This window comes from Cherax quadricarinatus, chromosome 20 (assembly GCF_038502225.1).
Source record: "Cherax quadricarinatus isolate ZL_2023a chromosome 20, ASM3850222v1, whole genome shotgun sequence".
NCBI classification, from domain to species: domain Eukaryota; kingdom Metazoa; phylum Arthropoda; class Malacostraca; order Decapoda; family Parastacidae; genus Cherax; species Cherax quadricarinatus.
The window spans coordinates 44,894,837-44,910,405 of NC_091311.1; the positions used below are offsets into that span (position 1 = coordinate 44,894,837).

The following is a 15,569-nucleotide window of genomic DNA, read 5'->3' on the forward strand; positions in this document are numbered from 1 at the left end:
AAACAGTATATAAAGAGTTCATCTGTAGTCGAATCAGGGAGGATTACTGCCCCCCCCGAGGCCGGTCCCAGACCAGGCCTCCTGGCCTGATCGACCAGGATGTTAGGTGCCTACCGTATACAGACCAACATATGCACAACAGTCCGGCTGATCAGGAATTGACAAAGTTTCCTCTTGGAGACAGCCACGGATCTGTTGGTAGTTTCCCTGATGCATGGAGGGAAGGTGTCGAGTCCTGGACCCATTGCGCTTATTGACTTTACTATATTCATCTCGCCCTTGTTTTTCATTGAAGGTATTTTGCACAGTATACCGAGACGTACTTTCATAAGGAGTGATTTCGGTGTGCATATTTGGAACTAATTCTCTCAGAATTTTCCAGGTGTAGATTATGATACAGCTTTCTCGTTTACACTTCAAGGAGTACAGTTGGAAGAACCTTGAGCTTTCCCAGTAATTATTTGACTAAATTGAAGAGCTGTGAAGGATCTCTACGATCTCCAGTTCAGCAGTTTCGCCTGTCGTAAAGAGGCCGTTAGCACACAGCTTGGAGTGAACAAATTATATGAAGACTATCATTATGGGGCCGTCATCTCTCTGTTTTGAATATTCTAGTTATCCTGCCTATCATTTTCCTGTATATATTTTGGTAGAACTACCTCGCAGCTGTGATAACATTGTTAGGGTTGAAAGATATCCACTGATATTATCACTCCCAAGTCTCCCGATCTACGTTTGTCATATTCTTTGATCCAATCTTTAATTTCTCAGCTTCTCCACGGCGGAAGAACTGAAATCTGTCCTCGCTGATCATAGTGTTGTCAGCGCCACTGGAAAACAGTTTTTATCAGTTTCTAGGTTTGCTGTGTCCTCACTGGATGACACTTTTGTACAGCTTCTAGTATCGTCTGCAAGGACGACATGGTGCTATGATTTATGTTCCTACGCAGATACAAGAATGGGAGAGAGAACGCATAAATAGGCACAATGCCGTGGCTGGAACAATACACAAATAACCCGCATGTAGGAGACAAACTTATGACGACGTTTCGGTCAGACTTGGACCATTAACGTTGTCATAAGTTTCAAGTCTCCTAAGTGTGTGGATTATCTGTGAATAGAAGTGGAGAGAGTACTGTACCTCGGGGAACAAAACTTGAACAGAACGTTTCCCTGCAAGTCTCTCTGATATCAACGTTTACTGTTGAACTTTGGGTTCAATTGTCAAGAAATTATATATCCGTCAATCCACCTTTCCAATTATTCCTTTTGTAGGTATTTTGTGCGCTATTATACCATGGCCGCAATTGTCGAAGGCTTTTGCAAGGCAGACACTACATCCGTATTATGCTTGTCTTCCATCGCTTAAAGGATGATGTGGAGACAATACACAGTTTCAGGAGATAGGAGGCGGGGCCAGGAGCTATGACTCTATCCTGAAAACATAACTGGGAGAGTAGGTGAGAAGAACTAGGCAAGTACAACTAGATAAACACCCAGCCTAGTAGCTAAGTGTCCAGGTGAGGAGATCCAGTTCTGTTGACCGTGGAAATATTCTTAGTTGTTTAAGCTAAAATATACTTGCCGGATTTCTTAAGCCAATACCCGGAGGCGACCCATTCTTGTACCACCAGTGATAAAACGTTCAGATCTGAATGTCACCTTCAAACGTCCCCCCCCCCCCATTCTCTTCGGCCACTTCGTTGCCAAGACACTGCGGCTTTTTTTTTTTTTTTTGGTAATTTGCATATTTGTGGTTAAACATACGTTGTTATATATTATGTAACCAAACCTACCGTGCCCTAGCCTAAATTAAATTTACCTAATTTAAAATAGACCATTTTTTTTAAACATCTGAAACTAAACGTTCAACACATCAAAAAACGCAACACAGACACGACTGTAGTGAAAACATTTTACTTTACAACGTTTCTCCCAACATTAGGCTTTTTCGAGCAATAAAAAGAAAAAAGAGCCCAATTTTGGGCGAAACGTCGTATAATTAACGGTCTTGACTGCAGTCGCATCTTTGTAACCAGAGTCTTCAGCTTGCCAGAGTCTCCAGTCCGCCACAAACCTGACAAGGTTCATGACACCTGGATCAGCAAACGCTGCAAAACTGTGGCCATCCTGACAGTTTCCCCTCAGCGTATACACACATCTAAAGGTCAGTTCACCATTAACTCAGCTGCCTCATTGTTTGTTCCTTACTCACCTCTTGATTCATACTTGCCTCCTGCAATCAGAAAAAATATTTTTAAAATATTTTACATAGAATTTCGTGTGCATATTGGTATATATGTTTTAATGTCATTCTAGCATAAATATTTATATTCGCACACAGATAAGTTATTCATTTTTAAGTACATAAGGCTGTGTATTATATGTATATACACCGAGATGTATATTTCCCTTAGTGTATATATGGTGAGTTTGGCGATGCAGCCTAATGACACTAATGTAGTTGATTGGCTTTAAACCACCATTAACAATTATTGCGTATGTAATAATGTGTAATTAAAGAGTTCGTTTGTTAGTAATACACAAATAATGTTCTCATCCACTAGTCATGTGTATTAGTCCCAGGGTCCATGATTTTTATGAAACGGAAAGAGACTAGCGGTATGGTAGGCTACTGTCTATGCGAAGTGGGTACTTGCGGTGTAATTTAGCTAGTTTTAACGTTACCTAAATATGGGTTAAGTGACCCCAGTTGGACGTTTTGTTCCGCTTATCTACAACAATAGTGCCAGATCAATATATTCCATTTTTTTTAATATGAATTTCCTCTAAATCTGAAATTCTGCGAGTTTGTTAAGACATTTTCAGAGGCCTACTCATTACCCCTTAATTCCCCCCCCCAAAAAAAAATAGTAATGGCAACGCGTCAGTACACATATTACCCTTGTAATCAAATCTGAAGAATAATTCAGTATGTTGTATAATATTCAATGTATGAGGGGTCAATGCCATAATCGTGAGGTGTGTTCGTGTGTCGTGTATATATTAAAGGTCAGAAGAACGGGGTTTATTTGTATAATCAGGTAACAGTGAAAGAATACTTTTTGAGGAGGTACTGTAATTTTGTTTTGTATCATTATTATAATTACTCACAGGTGTGGGCGAGTGTCGGTTGTATAAGTTATAGACAGTGTTGTACTGTCATGATATCTCAGTGTAGTAACCCAGTAGATTGAGTACTGGAACCATTATTTACAGTTCGTGTTTGGTCTCTGTTATATATGTACCTGTTTATGTACAATGTCTGTATGAAGGTCTTAATACCATAAAAAAAAGTGAAAAATTAATGCATATTGTTGGTTTAGCGATTCTTTGGTTATAATAATAATAAAGCATATTGTAAGTATTTTGGTTGATGTAATGTATAATATTGTGTAATCTTGTATTTAACATAGGTGTAAAGGGATATAATGCACAGGGGATGAGGGACAGTTTGTCAGCACAAAGTTAAACGTCCGGTGCATTTCGACAGTGAAAATTTTTAATTTCTGTGGAAGAACTGATACTGTGTTCTCTTATTTATTTAATGTATTGTATTGTTTTAAATAAAATATAAAAAAAAATCCCAAAAATTCACTTGTACACTTCATTTCTATTCTTTCTCTATACGTCATTTTAGATTACAAGTTTTTATTCCATATTCACATGAAAACCCACTGATAGATAATTCTCTTAACAAAAAGAGGCACAATACCGTGACTGGAACAATACACAAATAACCCGCACACAGAAGAGAGGAGCTTAAGACGACGTTTCGGTCTGATAATGCTCTTATTCTCTGAAAGCTTCACAGAGCAGTTTTTGTTGTGAAAGTTCCTCTACTAATCAGACGTTCCATTTATCTCATATGTGAATCATTTATGTTCATTCCGCAACGTGGAACTTAAAAACTGCGCCGCATAATCTAAATGAGGCTTTACTAATAGGGACTCGAGTATAACGTCAAGACTTATTATTTATATTTCTAGATATGAAAGCAAGCCATCTGTCTCCACTAGATTTATAATGCGAAAACCACACAGGTACACTGACTTCACATTTTTTCGCATCCTCTTTGGTGTATTTATTAAAGTCACAACAGATGTATATATTATTTAGTTTACATTCGCCAAGGTTGTTTTCTTTCCACAGTAAAGAAAACAACCTTGAACTGCATCTGCCACGTCTTCGTGCACACTCTCAACCAATCAAAATCATCCTGAAACTTCCTAGTGTCTCCATCGGTGTTTATATCAGCTAACTTAGGTTACTATTATTTTGCTATTTATTCCATTACATGAATGAGGCAAACACTAACTCCTGTAGAACACGGCACAAAAAAAAGAGCACCTGTCATTAAGATCACTTACACTAGGTAAATACATGATACAACGAGTACCCAAACACCTCAGGATACATCGAGCATACTGACACCCCTCTCGGGTTCGTATCACTAAGGGCAATAACAGTATTATCTGCAATTTCTGACGATCAGCAAGTTCCTGTCACCCTAAAGACGATCTTATGTTATCTACACCCCCATACCCCCACCCACAATATTCACCATCGACCTATATGGAGAAGTATACTATTTTTTTTACCCCTCCCCTTCTCCCCCTACTGAAGGTCCATACGTATCCAGTGCAGCATTTTAAATTACTGGGAATGCCTCAAATATATAATCGCTAGAGCGGATGAGATGCGTGATAATTTATACGTGGAAAGTACTTTAGGGAATAGTCCCAAATCTGAACACTGCCATAAGAACATGCTGGATTGAGAGAGATGGGACGAAATGCGAAATAAACCAGTGAAAAGCAGGGATGCCGTTGGCACAATAAGGAAACATTGCATCAACATCCGTGGCCCAAGACCATTCAACATCTTACCAGAAGATATCGGCAACACTGTTGGAACATGTGTGGAAGGAAATCTTCAGGAGGAAATTTGACAAGTATGTTCACTAGGTGCCAGATCAACCAGGCTGTGGCGGATATGTAGACAAGCGAGCCGCCAGTAGCAACAGCTCTACACTGAGCACAACGTTGTCTCAATTATAATTTCTTCTCTAGATAAGATAAGATAAGATTTTGTTCGGATTTTTAACCCCGGAGGGTTAGCCACCCAGGATAACCCAAGAAAGTCAGTGCGTCATCGAGGACTGTCTAACTTATTTCCATTGGGGTCCTTAATCTTGTCCCCCAGGATGCGACCTACACCAGTCGACTAACACCCAGGTACCTATTTGCTGCTAGGTGAACAGGACAACAGGTGTAAGGAAACGTGTCGGAATTTCCACCCGCCGGGAATCGAACCCGGGCCCTCCGTGTGTGAAGCGGGAGCTTTAGCCACCAGACCACCGGGCCACCTAACACACTAGGTAAATACCAGTGGCTTTCTATAATCTTAATAATATATAGTAACCAATTCTTTGTAGGAATAAAGTTTATCATTTATTGTGTGTATTGGTCCCCCTCTACCCACACTGCTTGATAATGTAAGGTGACGAGGAAAAGTTTGACAGATGGGGGGGGGGGGGGTTCCCTAACCTTTTCTGTTCCCCGCACCACTAGGAAATGTTTGATTAATGTTGCGCTTCCTACAAACGTAGTATCACATTTGAAGATGAAGCCAAATTTCAAATTTTTTAATCACAAACTGAACCAAATACAGTACTGCCGGTAAACTAATTGACTCGCTGTCGCAACTCTGGTTAGGAACACCTGATTTAATAGTTTAATATTTTTATGCACATCATACCCATCCTGTGGGAAGTAGTCCAAAGATTACAGAGGCACATACTGGGTCCAAGGACTGAACCCCGAAGTTCTGAAAGCTGAACAAATTAGTGGTAATGTACTATTTATATCTTTATATATGGTCACAATCGTAATGAGTTACATATGAAAACATGAATTAAAGTTACACACACACGCTAAAAAAGTGGTAACGCTTTATTTACAATGAGCAGTCATGGTATTTTTTCCTAAACTGTTTGTTATATGTATACTACTGTGGATAAAATACTTTGACATTTCTTGAACATTTCTGAGCGAGTTGTCTCTGAATTAATTAATTTTATCCCCCGTGACTTAGACAGCCCCTCTACCCCCACAATGGGACTGTCTCCCCCACACACCTTGGGACCGTCACCCCCACACACCGTGGGACTATCACCCCTACAAACCGTGGGACTGTCACCCCCACAAACCGTGGGACTATCTTTCTTTTTCCAGACACGTAGCAAGAAGGTCGCCTCCACAACTTCATACTAGGCAGAACCTCCGCGGCCGCCGCCGTGGTGGGGGTGAAGCAGGATGCTGCTGCCCAGGTTCATATAAGCGTGCACCAGTACCTCCCACTCTTCTACCACCACCACCGCCCCAAGCACGCAGCTGCCACCACCATCTCCTCGGGCATAACACATGTATCCTCTAGTCCACATCTGTGCTATGACGCTCTGTGCACTCACTGCTGTGTTACCAGGGGTCGAGTCTCAATTTTTGGCCTCAAAAATATCCTGAAGCTATGGAGTTTGCTTCCACCACTTCATGCATCTTATTCCACTTGCTTACTACCTTCAGGGTGATGTAATATATGTTTTAACGTCCTGGAATCTTAATTTCCTGTATGCTTGTAGAACACCCACCCTCCCCTCCCTCCCTCCTATGTTACACATTCTGTTACTATCCGTCTTGTTCCCCCTATAACGACATAAAACTCTGTGATAATGCCCGCTTTGTAGAGGCGGCAGTACAGCAATAGCAGAAAAAAAAATCTTAGATCGATTGCAGTGATGTCATATCAATCTTTGAGGGAGTTTCAGGAAGGATTGTTAGACACAATAATCCACAACAATCCAGGGCAACAAGGATTTAGAGCAGATCGCTCTTGCCACTCGTATTTGCTGGACAATTACATGGCAATGTATGCTCTGGAGCAATATAATTATGATATAGTATACACAGACTTCATAAAAAGACTTCGATAATTATGCACGACCATGGTGAATAACAGAAAATGTGTCCAAATGGAATAAACGGAAAAGTTTTTTTTTTTTTTTTTAACTTTGTGACAAACTAAGCACAGAGTAATGGTCAACAAAGTAAACTCAGAAGCTGCCACAGTGGAATGTTCTCTTCCTCAAGACACAGTACTCGCCCCATTCTCTCTCATTTTCATATCCAACAGACATAAATCGTAGCACTGTATTATCTTGTGCTACTGTGATACTGTAACCGGTGCGAGTGGCATCGTTTGAAAACGTAAATCTCCAAAATGACATAAACCAAGTCTTCCAGTGGGTCACTAATAACTGTATAATATTAGTTAAATGAAGACATATTTCTCTTACTTCCCTTGTGTCAATGTCTAAAAAAACACTGTTTAGATCCTTTAACTTACCCGCTGATAGTTTCCAGGGTGATCTTCCGTGCAGCCCTGTCTCGGATCAGCCCTCTGATCAGTCAGTCTATTGCTACCAGCAGCATCAACAGGCTGAGCACGACCTGCCAGGAGAAACTTACCAAGTTCCCTCTTAAAGGTAATGTCTTAAGTTTGCCAGCCTCGTACAGGCTGCCTTGGTTATGTGCACCTTGGGCCAGATTGTCACTGTGATGCCCACACTCTCTCTATTCCAGGGTAGTATTACTACCTGCTGACCCACTACTGCTACTATCACCACCTGCTGACCCACTACTGCTACTACCACTACCTGCTGACCCACTACTGTTACAACTACTACTGCCAACACTACCTGCTAAGTCATTACTATTACCACTATTGCTATAACTACTACTACTACATTTAATTTAAGAATGCTCCGTCTTTTGGACTCCCTCTATACCGCTGAGGCGTTGCCAACCTCACAGCCATAGACGTCGCCCTGGGCAGCAGCACAAGTGTGTTACAGCAACCATCCTGGCGACGCCAGCTATACAATACTGCAGCTTACCCGCTACACCACTGAGCACAAGAAGACTTGGCGCACCTTCCCTATACGACGATCCCTATCAGACTGCAGGACTGCAATCACTCCTCTCACGTCATGGATGGATCCCCTTGACCCAGCCAAAGGACTGTTAACGGCTCACTAAACTAATACACGACTGAAAAGAAGCCACGCATCTGTGGTCACAGTGGTAGCCCATGCTAACCTTATGGTGTATAGAAATATACCTAGCTGGGATGAATCTTATTAGAGCCAGCTGGCGCGTTGGTTCACACATTGGCCTGTGATTTGTTAACGGGACTGCACTAGTAGATCGGGAGCCAGCGCCGGGTCCATCCTATGAAGACCCTAGTCAGGGCAGTTTCATTTTCCCATATAATAAAAACAGAAGGAAAATGACAACTGCAATCACTTAGAGCATTTATTTCTATTGGAGACGTTTTGCTCCTGGGGCACTGATCACTTCAAATATATGAAACGTGTGTGCTTGAAGTGACCAAAAGTCCAAAACAGACACGTCTTCAACAATGGTGTCCTAAGTGAATGCAACCATGTCCTCCTTCGTGTAAGTTGACGGTACTTACTGCCTTCCTACTACCAATAACAACATGGTGTTATTTGTATTTCCTTGACTAAGTTCCTGGTATGTGGAAAGTAGCCTCGGTATACTCCTGGTATACAGAAAGTAACTTCAGTACACGTCTCAGTAGTAGTAACCAGTTACCAGTAACCAGTGTACCGTTGACTCAACGACCAACCGTCTCTGCCTGAGTCACTATCTGAACTCATATTGCGCTGATGCTACAGAGTTTGATCCTCCCAGAGATGACACCCATTCTGCATATGTCAATCTCACCCTAGCAGAGTTGGGGTTAAATGTAAATAACCTGTATAGATGAATAATTACAGTATCAACTTATCAGTATTCAAGAAGTTTTTTTTTTTGTGTTCATGTTCTCTCCGCATTCTGAGAGTTAACAGTCTAGATTTGAGTGCACCGAATCTGCCTTTCTGTTAAACACTCTTTCTTTGTATATATTCCTTCCTCAGAATCCGTAGATCACATGAATACAGATCGATCGATCAAAATTTTTTTTTATCACTTGTAATCTCAACGTTGAGTTCGATGTTCATTTGTTGAGTTTTAAGTTGTGCTATATTATACCTTGTATTGCATTACAGTTTCAGTTACGTAAGCTTCCATTCCAATGTTCTACTTATGTATGTTATAATGTTTAATTGTTGTGTACTTTGACATTGTATAGAATCAGCCCAAGCCGTATACCTGCCATCTCTAGTTTGTATTAGTTGTATGTCGGGACGACATACGTTAGCGTCGCCGAGCTCTCAGTAGTAGTAACCAGTTACCAGTAACCAGTGTACCGTTGACTCAACGACCAACCGTCTCTGCCTGAGTCACTATCTGAACTCATATTGCGCTGACCTGGCATTATTCAAAGACCCTCTATGGGTACGTGGGCGGCCAGTCAGTCAGTCAGTGTTACGAGAGTGAGCAAGGAGGCAGGTCACGGCTGTAAGGGCGTTATCCACCTTATCTGTAATTATATGTAATACCAGCCTACGTGAGTATTTCTTACCTAATCCACGTGTCGAACTCCCACATGATACACGTCATATTAGTTGCACATGTGTTCGTGTATCTAACATTGGCAGTATTGGCAGTAATAAGTGAACAATGAATTACCAAAACACTACGATATGTCCCGCTCTGTCACACGTGTACACCTTCCGTTTACACTTTTTGTTGTTGGTAGCAGTAAAGTGTATGTAAATATGAATTAATTTAGGTTAACGTAACCCAGAATAACAAACATTTAATTTCGTCCTGGGAATTTTCGGTGAAAAGTAAATACATGTATAGGGCGTTCTTCATCTCCATCAGATCAGTTACCAGCTGACTGAACGTGAACCTTACGCGGTGGTTCACGTTGTCATCTTGTTCATCTGTACTACGTTCCTCCTGTTATTCTTGATTCCTGGGAGGTGGGGGGTCATCGCCCCTGCGGCCCGGTCCCAGAGCAAGTCTCGTGGTTGATAGAGCTACTGGTGCTAGCACCAAGTCCCATCAACTAGTTACGATACAATGTTGCTTGCTAATAGCTTCTGCTTCCAAATATCACTGTGGGATACTACTACTCGGGGCAAGATGATGATAATTCTCTTCACACCAACTCCAAGGCTGAGGGACTCATTATCTCATCTTTTGTATATTGTTTTACTGTCTTCAAATTATGTCCTAGAATTTGTATTGATAAAGCCACTGGATGGCAAAACGTCTACATTAAAGATACCCAGATGTTGCACATGTGTCTAATTTTCATAATGATAGTGATGACGCAGCTGCAGCAGCAGGAGGAAGAGCGGGAGGTCAGTTTCCAACATTTCGTATCTGCTCACTGAATTTCTCCGCTGATGACGATGCTATTTTGCCAGAGTCTTGTATTCTATTTTGGTTACTGGTAGCTTGTATGTAGTGATAACTTGTACTGACAGCTGATGGCTTGTATGTGGTGATACCTTGTATATAGTGATACCTTGTATTGGTAGCTAATGGCTTGTATGTAATTCTTGTCTGTAGTGAAGATATCCATGGTGGTAGGGGTGTTGAGCACCAGTGCAAGGACTTTACGCTCTCGTTCTTTGTCCTGGCGCATCAGGAGTTAGGTCAGCTACGCCCAGTCAGTTGAAGTTATGATTGCAATGTTGCCGTCTGTGTCTCAAGATGCTGCAGGCATGGCGGCGTCTAACATGTAGCTGGCAGCGGTGAGTAAAAACTGGCCCGCCAGTTTCCGCAACATTCACTACACAGGATACTATTTTTACGTTCTTGATAGCCGCCGCATGAACGGTACCAGCAAGATAGGCACTATACTTGATTCAATCTGACAACAAAGCCTTACTAGTATGGGAGGTAAATCGGGCTTAATTCGAGGAGAGGGAGGATGCATCCAATGCAAAACCACAATACACGATCTTATTTTTTCACATTGTCCGTCTCCCACTGAAGTTGGGTCAGGCGAGAAAAAGAAGAAAGACTTTCACCATCATTCACTCAGATGATCCAGAAGCGTGTTGACATCACAGCTGGGATGACTCTTCAAATTATAACATCTCCCCTCCCCCGTACCCCTCCACCAGTTCAGTCAATGTACTTCCCACCTCCAGAACTCATGTCAAGCTAATTGGTTTCCAGGAATCCTTCATAAATGTTACTTTGCTCACACTCCAACAGCACGTCAAATCACAAAAATCACTTGTCACCACTCACTCCTGTCGAACAGGCTTACACAAACTTCTTCAAAGCTCCTAGCATTAGAAACCTCACTTAACCTCTCTGATGAACTCTTCACGATTTTCGAGACTTTTCGTCTTCGTAGAACCCGGTCTTGCGCCCGGCTTATATGGTGCTTGCTTGGTCGACCAGGCTGTTGCGATCGACAGCCATCTGACTCACATATCCATCACAGTCTGATATAGTATAGTCATCTGGGACAAAAATAAAAAATACAGTTTTGGGGAAAGAAAAAACTCATATGAGACTATTCTTGGAATATATTGACCTTCAAATTATGATAATATATAGCCCTGTTTGCTGTCAAATAATGGGAAGTGAAAATTGCTTTATAATGACCTTGGTAAATTAGTAACACTAACTTTGGACAAAAGTAAACGTCAGAAACAAAAACTTGAGAAACATTGCCCACAACTTCTCTAAATACACAATTTACATTTAATACCCAGACCTCAGAACTTAGTGTATATACTGTCAATAAATAATGCAGTTCAATGTGGCAGCCGCAGGTCTTAGTTATATTTACTATTATGCTTTGCGTTTTAGTTATCAAAGTTAAAAATCCATCTGCCCACTTTTTCCAGTTATTCCTTTTGTACGCTCCTGGAGAGCGTGTGCCTGCCGTCACTAGTCTGAGCCATGAACTGTCCTGCCGTCACTAGTCTGAGCCATGAACTGTCCTGCCGTCACTAGTCTGAGCCATGAACTGTCCTGCCGTCACTAGTCTGAGCCATGAACTGTCCTGCCGTCACTAGTCTGAGCCATGAACTGTCCTGCCGTCACTAGTCTGAGCCATGAACTGTCCTGCCGTCACTAGTCTGAGCCATGAACTGTCCTGCCGTCACTAGTCTGAGCCATGAACTGTCCTGCCGTCACTAGTCTGAGCCATGAACTGTCCTGCCGTCACTAGTCTGAGCCATGAACTGTCCTGCCGTCACTAGTCTGAGCCATAAACTGTCCTGCCGTCACTAGTCTGAGCCATGAACTGTCCTGCCGTCACTAGTCTGAGCCATGAACTGTCCTGCCGTCACTAGTCTGAGCCATAAACTGTCCTGCCGTCACTAGTCTGAGCCATGAACTGTCCTGCCGTCACTAGTCTGAGCCATGAACTGTCCTGCCGTCACTAGTCTGAGCCATGAACTGTCCTGCCGTCACTAGTCTGAGCCATGAACTGTCCTGCCGTCACTAGTCTGAGCCATGAACTGTCCTGCCGTCACTAGTCTGAGCCATGAACTGTCCTGCCGTCACTAGTCTGAGCCATGAACTGTCCTGCCGTCACTAGTCTGAGCCATGAACTGTCCTGCCGTCACTAGTCTGAGCCATGAACTGTCCTGCCGTCACTAGTCTGAGCCATGAACTGTCCTGCCGTCACTAGTCTGAGCCATAAACTGTCCTGCCGTCACTAGTCTGAGCCATGAACTGTCCTGCCGTCACTAGTCTGAGCCATGAACTGTCCTGCCGTCACTAGTCTGAGCCATAAACTGTCCTGCCGTCACTAGTCTGAGCCATGAACTGTCCTGCCGTCACTAGTCTGAGCCATGAACTGTCCTGCCGTCACTAGTCTGAGCCATAAACTGTCCTGCCGTCACTAGTCTGAGCCATGAACTGTCCTGCCGTCACTAGTCTGAGCCATGAACTGTCATGCTTGAGGCGCATCAGACCTCACAACACTCGCAGACGATAACAAAACTTATCTCAGTGGGAGAAACTTAACTCTGAATAATCATTCAAACCTTCCAGTGAGCAAACGAAAATAAACATGACATCTGATGCTGTATAAGTAAAATGAAGGTAAAACTGAAAATGGCAGTAGAGATACCAGACGAAGCGATAAACTTTTCCACGGAATGACAGGAAGATGTGTTGAAAACACACCAGTAATGAGATCCTTTATCGACCAAAAAAAAATATCCTTACACGTAACGTTCTTGGAGTTACACCCTGTCTTCACACTTTTTTTTTAATTCATATATTCGTTCGTTCTCGTCCTCTCTCTCTCTCTCTCCCTCTCTATTATAATTATATATATACACACCTAGCTCTGTTGGGTGAGTGATTCTTGTAGGATTGTATGGTTCCGTGGGTTAGAGCGTCGTGGAATTTTCGCTCACCATGAGGAGCGCTAAAACAACACAGGTTCGAATCCTCGGCTAGTCGCAGTGTTGTTTATATTATATATATATATATATATATATATATATATATATATATATATATATATATATATATATATATATATATATATATATATATATATATATATAAGGTAGAAAGTTGAAAGTGAACATAGAAAAGAGTAAGGTGATGAGGGTGTCAAATGATTTAGATCAGTGGTTCCCAAACTGGGGGTAAATTACCCCCTGGGGGTAATTTAACCATTTTTGGGGGGTAATGGAGGGGTGACAGAAAAAAAGTTATGAATTCTGAAAATCCAGAAAACAATGCGGTACCCGGTATGAGGATTATTGTTAACTTTGTCTTAGTATATAAAGTTGTAAAGTAAACCTATTATAAGTAAGTAATAAAGTTAAACCAAATAACAATAAACATCAAAAACTAATATACAGTATTAGAAAAGAAGAAATATATAGCTAAGTGTGTGGAAACCCAAAAGTATTTTGACAAGTATGTTTCAGGACAAAAGTCACTCAGTAGCCCAGATCGACCTGTCCAGTACGCGTCACTCACTTCCTGAGGCTGCCTCTATTTCACACTGTCAGTTTATCTGTGAGCATCAGCCGAGGTAGACATAAGCTGGTATGTATGTGTACTGCCCTGTGCAGTATATAGTTAGTATTTACCCACTGTTACTGTGAATTTGTAGCTATTATTAATTTTATATATAATGTATGTGTGGTTCTTACGTTTTCAATGGTTTTGCTAGGATTAGCAGAGTATGCGAGGCTGTATACGTTCACGTTTAGCCATATATATCAATAATAACAACATTTTGTGAAAGGGGTAACATGCTTTATGTGGCATGTTAAATTGGGTAACAAGCTGAAAAAGTTTGGGAACCACTGATTTAGATAAAGAAAAATTGGATATCAAATTGGGGAGGAGGAGTATGGAAGAAGTGAATGTTTTCAGATACTTGGGAGTTGACGTGTCGGCGGATGGATTTATGAAGAATGAGGTTAATCATAGAACTGATGAGGGAAAAAAGGTGAGTGGTGCATTGAGGTATATGTGGAGTCAAAAAACTTTATCTATGGAGGCAAAGAAGGGAATGTATGAAAGTATAGTAGTACCAACACTCTTATATGGGTGTGAAGCTTGGGTGGTAAATGCAGCAGCGAGGAGACGGTTGGAGGCAGTGGAGATGTCCTGTCTAAGGGCAATGTGTGGTGTAAATATTATGCAGAAAATTCGGAGTGTGGAAATTAGGAGAAGGTGTGGAGTTAATAAAAGCATTAGTCAGAGGGCAGAAGAGGGGTTGTTGAGGTGGTTTGGTCATTTAGAGAGAATGGATCAAAGTAGAATGACATGGAAAGCATATAAATCTATAGGGGAAGGAAGGAGGGGTAGGGGTCGTCCTCGAAAGGGTTGGAAAGAGGGGGTAAAGGAGGTTTTGTGGGCAAGGGGCTTGGACTTCCAGCAAGCGTGCGTGAGCGTGTTAGATAGGAGTGAATGGAGACGAATGGTACTTGGGACCTGACGATCTGTTGGAGTGTGAGCAGGGTAATATTTAGTGAAGGGACTCAGGGAAACCGGTTATTTTCATATAGTCGGACTTGAGTCCTGGAAATGGGAAGTACAATGCCTGCACTTTAAAGGAGGGGTTTGGGATATTGGCAGTTTGGAGGGATATGTTGTGTATCTTTATATGTGTATGCTTCTAGACTGTTGTGTTCTGAGCACCTCTGCAAAAGCAGTGATAATGTGCGAGTGTGGTGAAAGTGTTGAATGATGAAAGTATTTTCTTTTTGGGGATTTTCTTTCTTTTTTGGGTCACCCTGCCTCGGTGGGAGACGGCCGACTTGGAATATATATATATATATATATATATATATATATATATATATATATATATATATATATATATATATATATATATATATATATATATTCACATACACTCGCTATTTAGGCTAGGTTCTGTTAACCTTAGTTAATCAAATTAAATTATGAGGGCTCTGGTGGCCTGGTGGTTAACGCTCTCGCTTCACACGGTGAGGGCCTGGGTTCGATTCCCAGCCAGAGTAGAAACATTGGACGTGTTTCTTTCCACCTGTTGTCTATGTTCCCCATCAGTAAAATGGGTACTTGGGTGTTAGTCGACTGGTGTGGGTCGCATCCTGGGAC

General features: G+C 41.8%; 1 protein-coding gene across 8 annotated transcripts in view; it reads right to left on the reverse strand.

Annotated features, from left to right (window-relative positions):
* The window catches only part of sdt (stardust), a 660,846-nt gene that overhangs the window by 198,397 nt on the left and 446,880 nt on the right, over positions 1-15,569 (reverse strand). For 7 of the 8 annotated variants that reach the window (XM_070087045.1, XM_070087048.1, XM_070087049.1 and 4 more), the window contains one exon: positions 2,216-2,236. The exons of the other annotated variant lie outside the window; for it this stretch is intronic. In XM_070087045.1, coding sequence (XP_069943146.1) covers positions 2,216-2,236 — 21 coding nt within the window. The remainder of the gene's footprint in view (positions 1-2,215; positions 2,237-15,569) is intronic. 8 annotated transcript variants of the gene reach the window in all.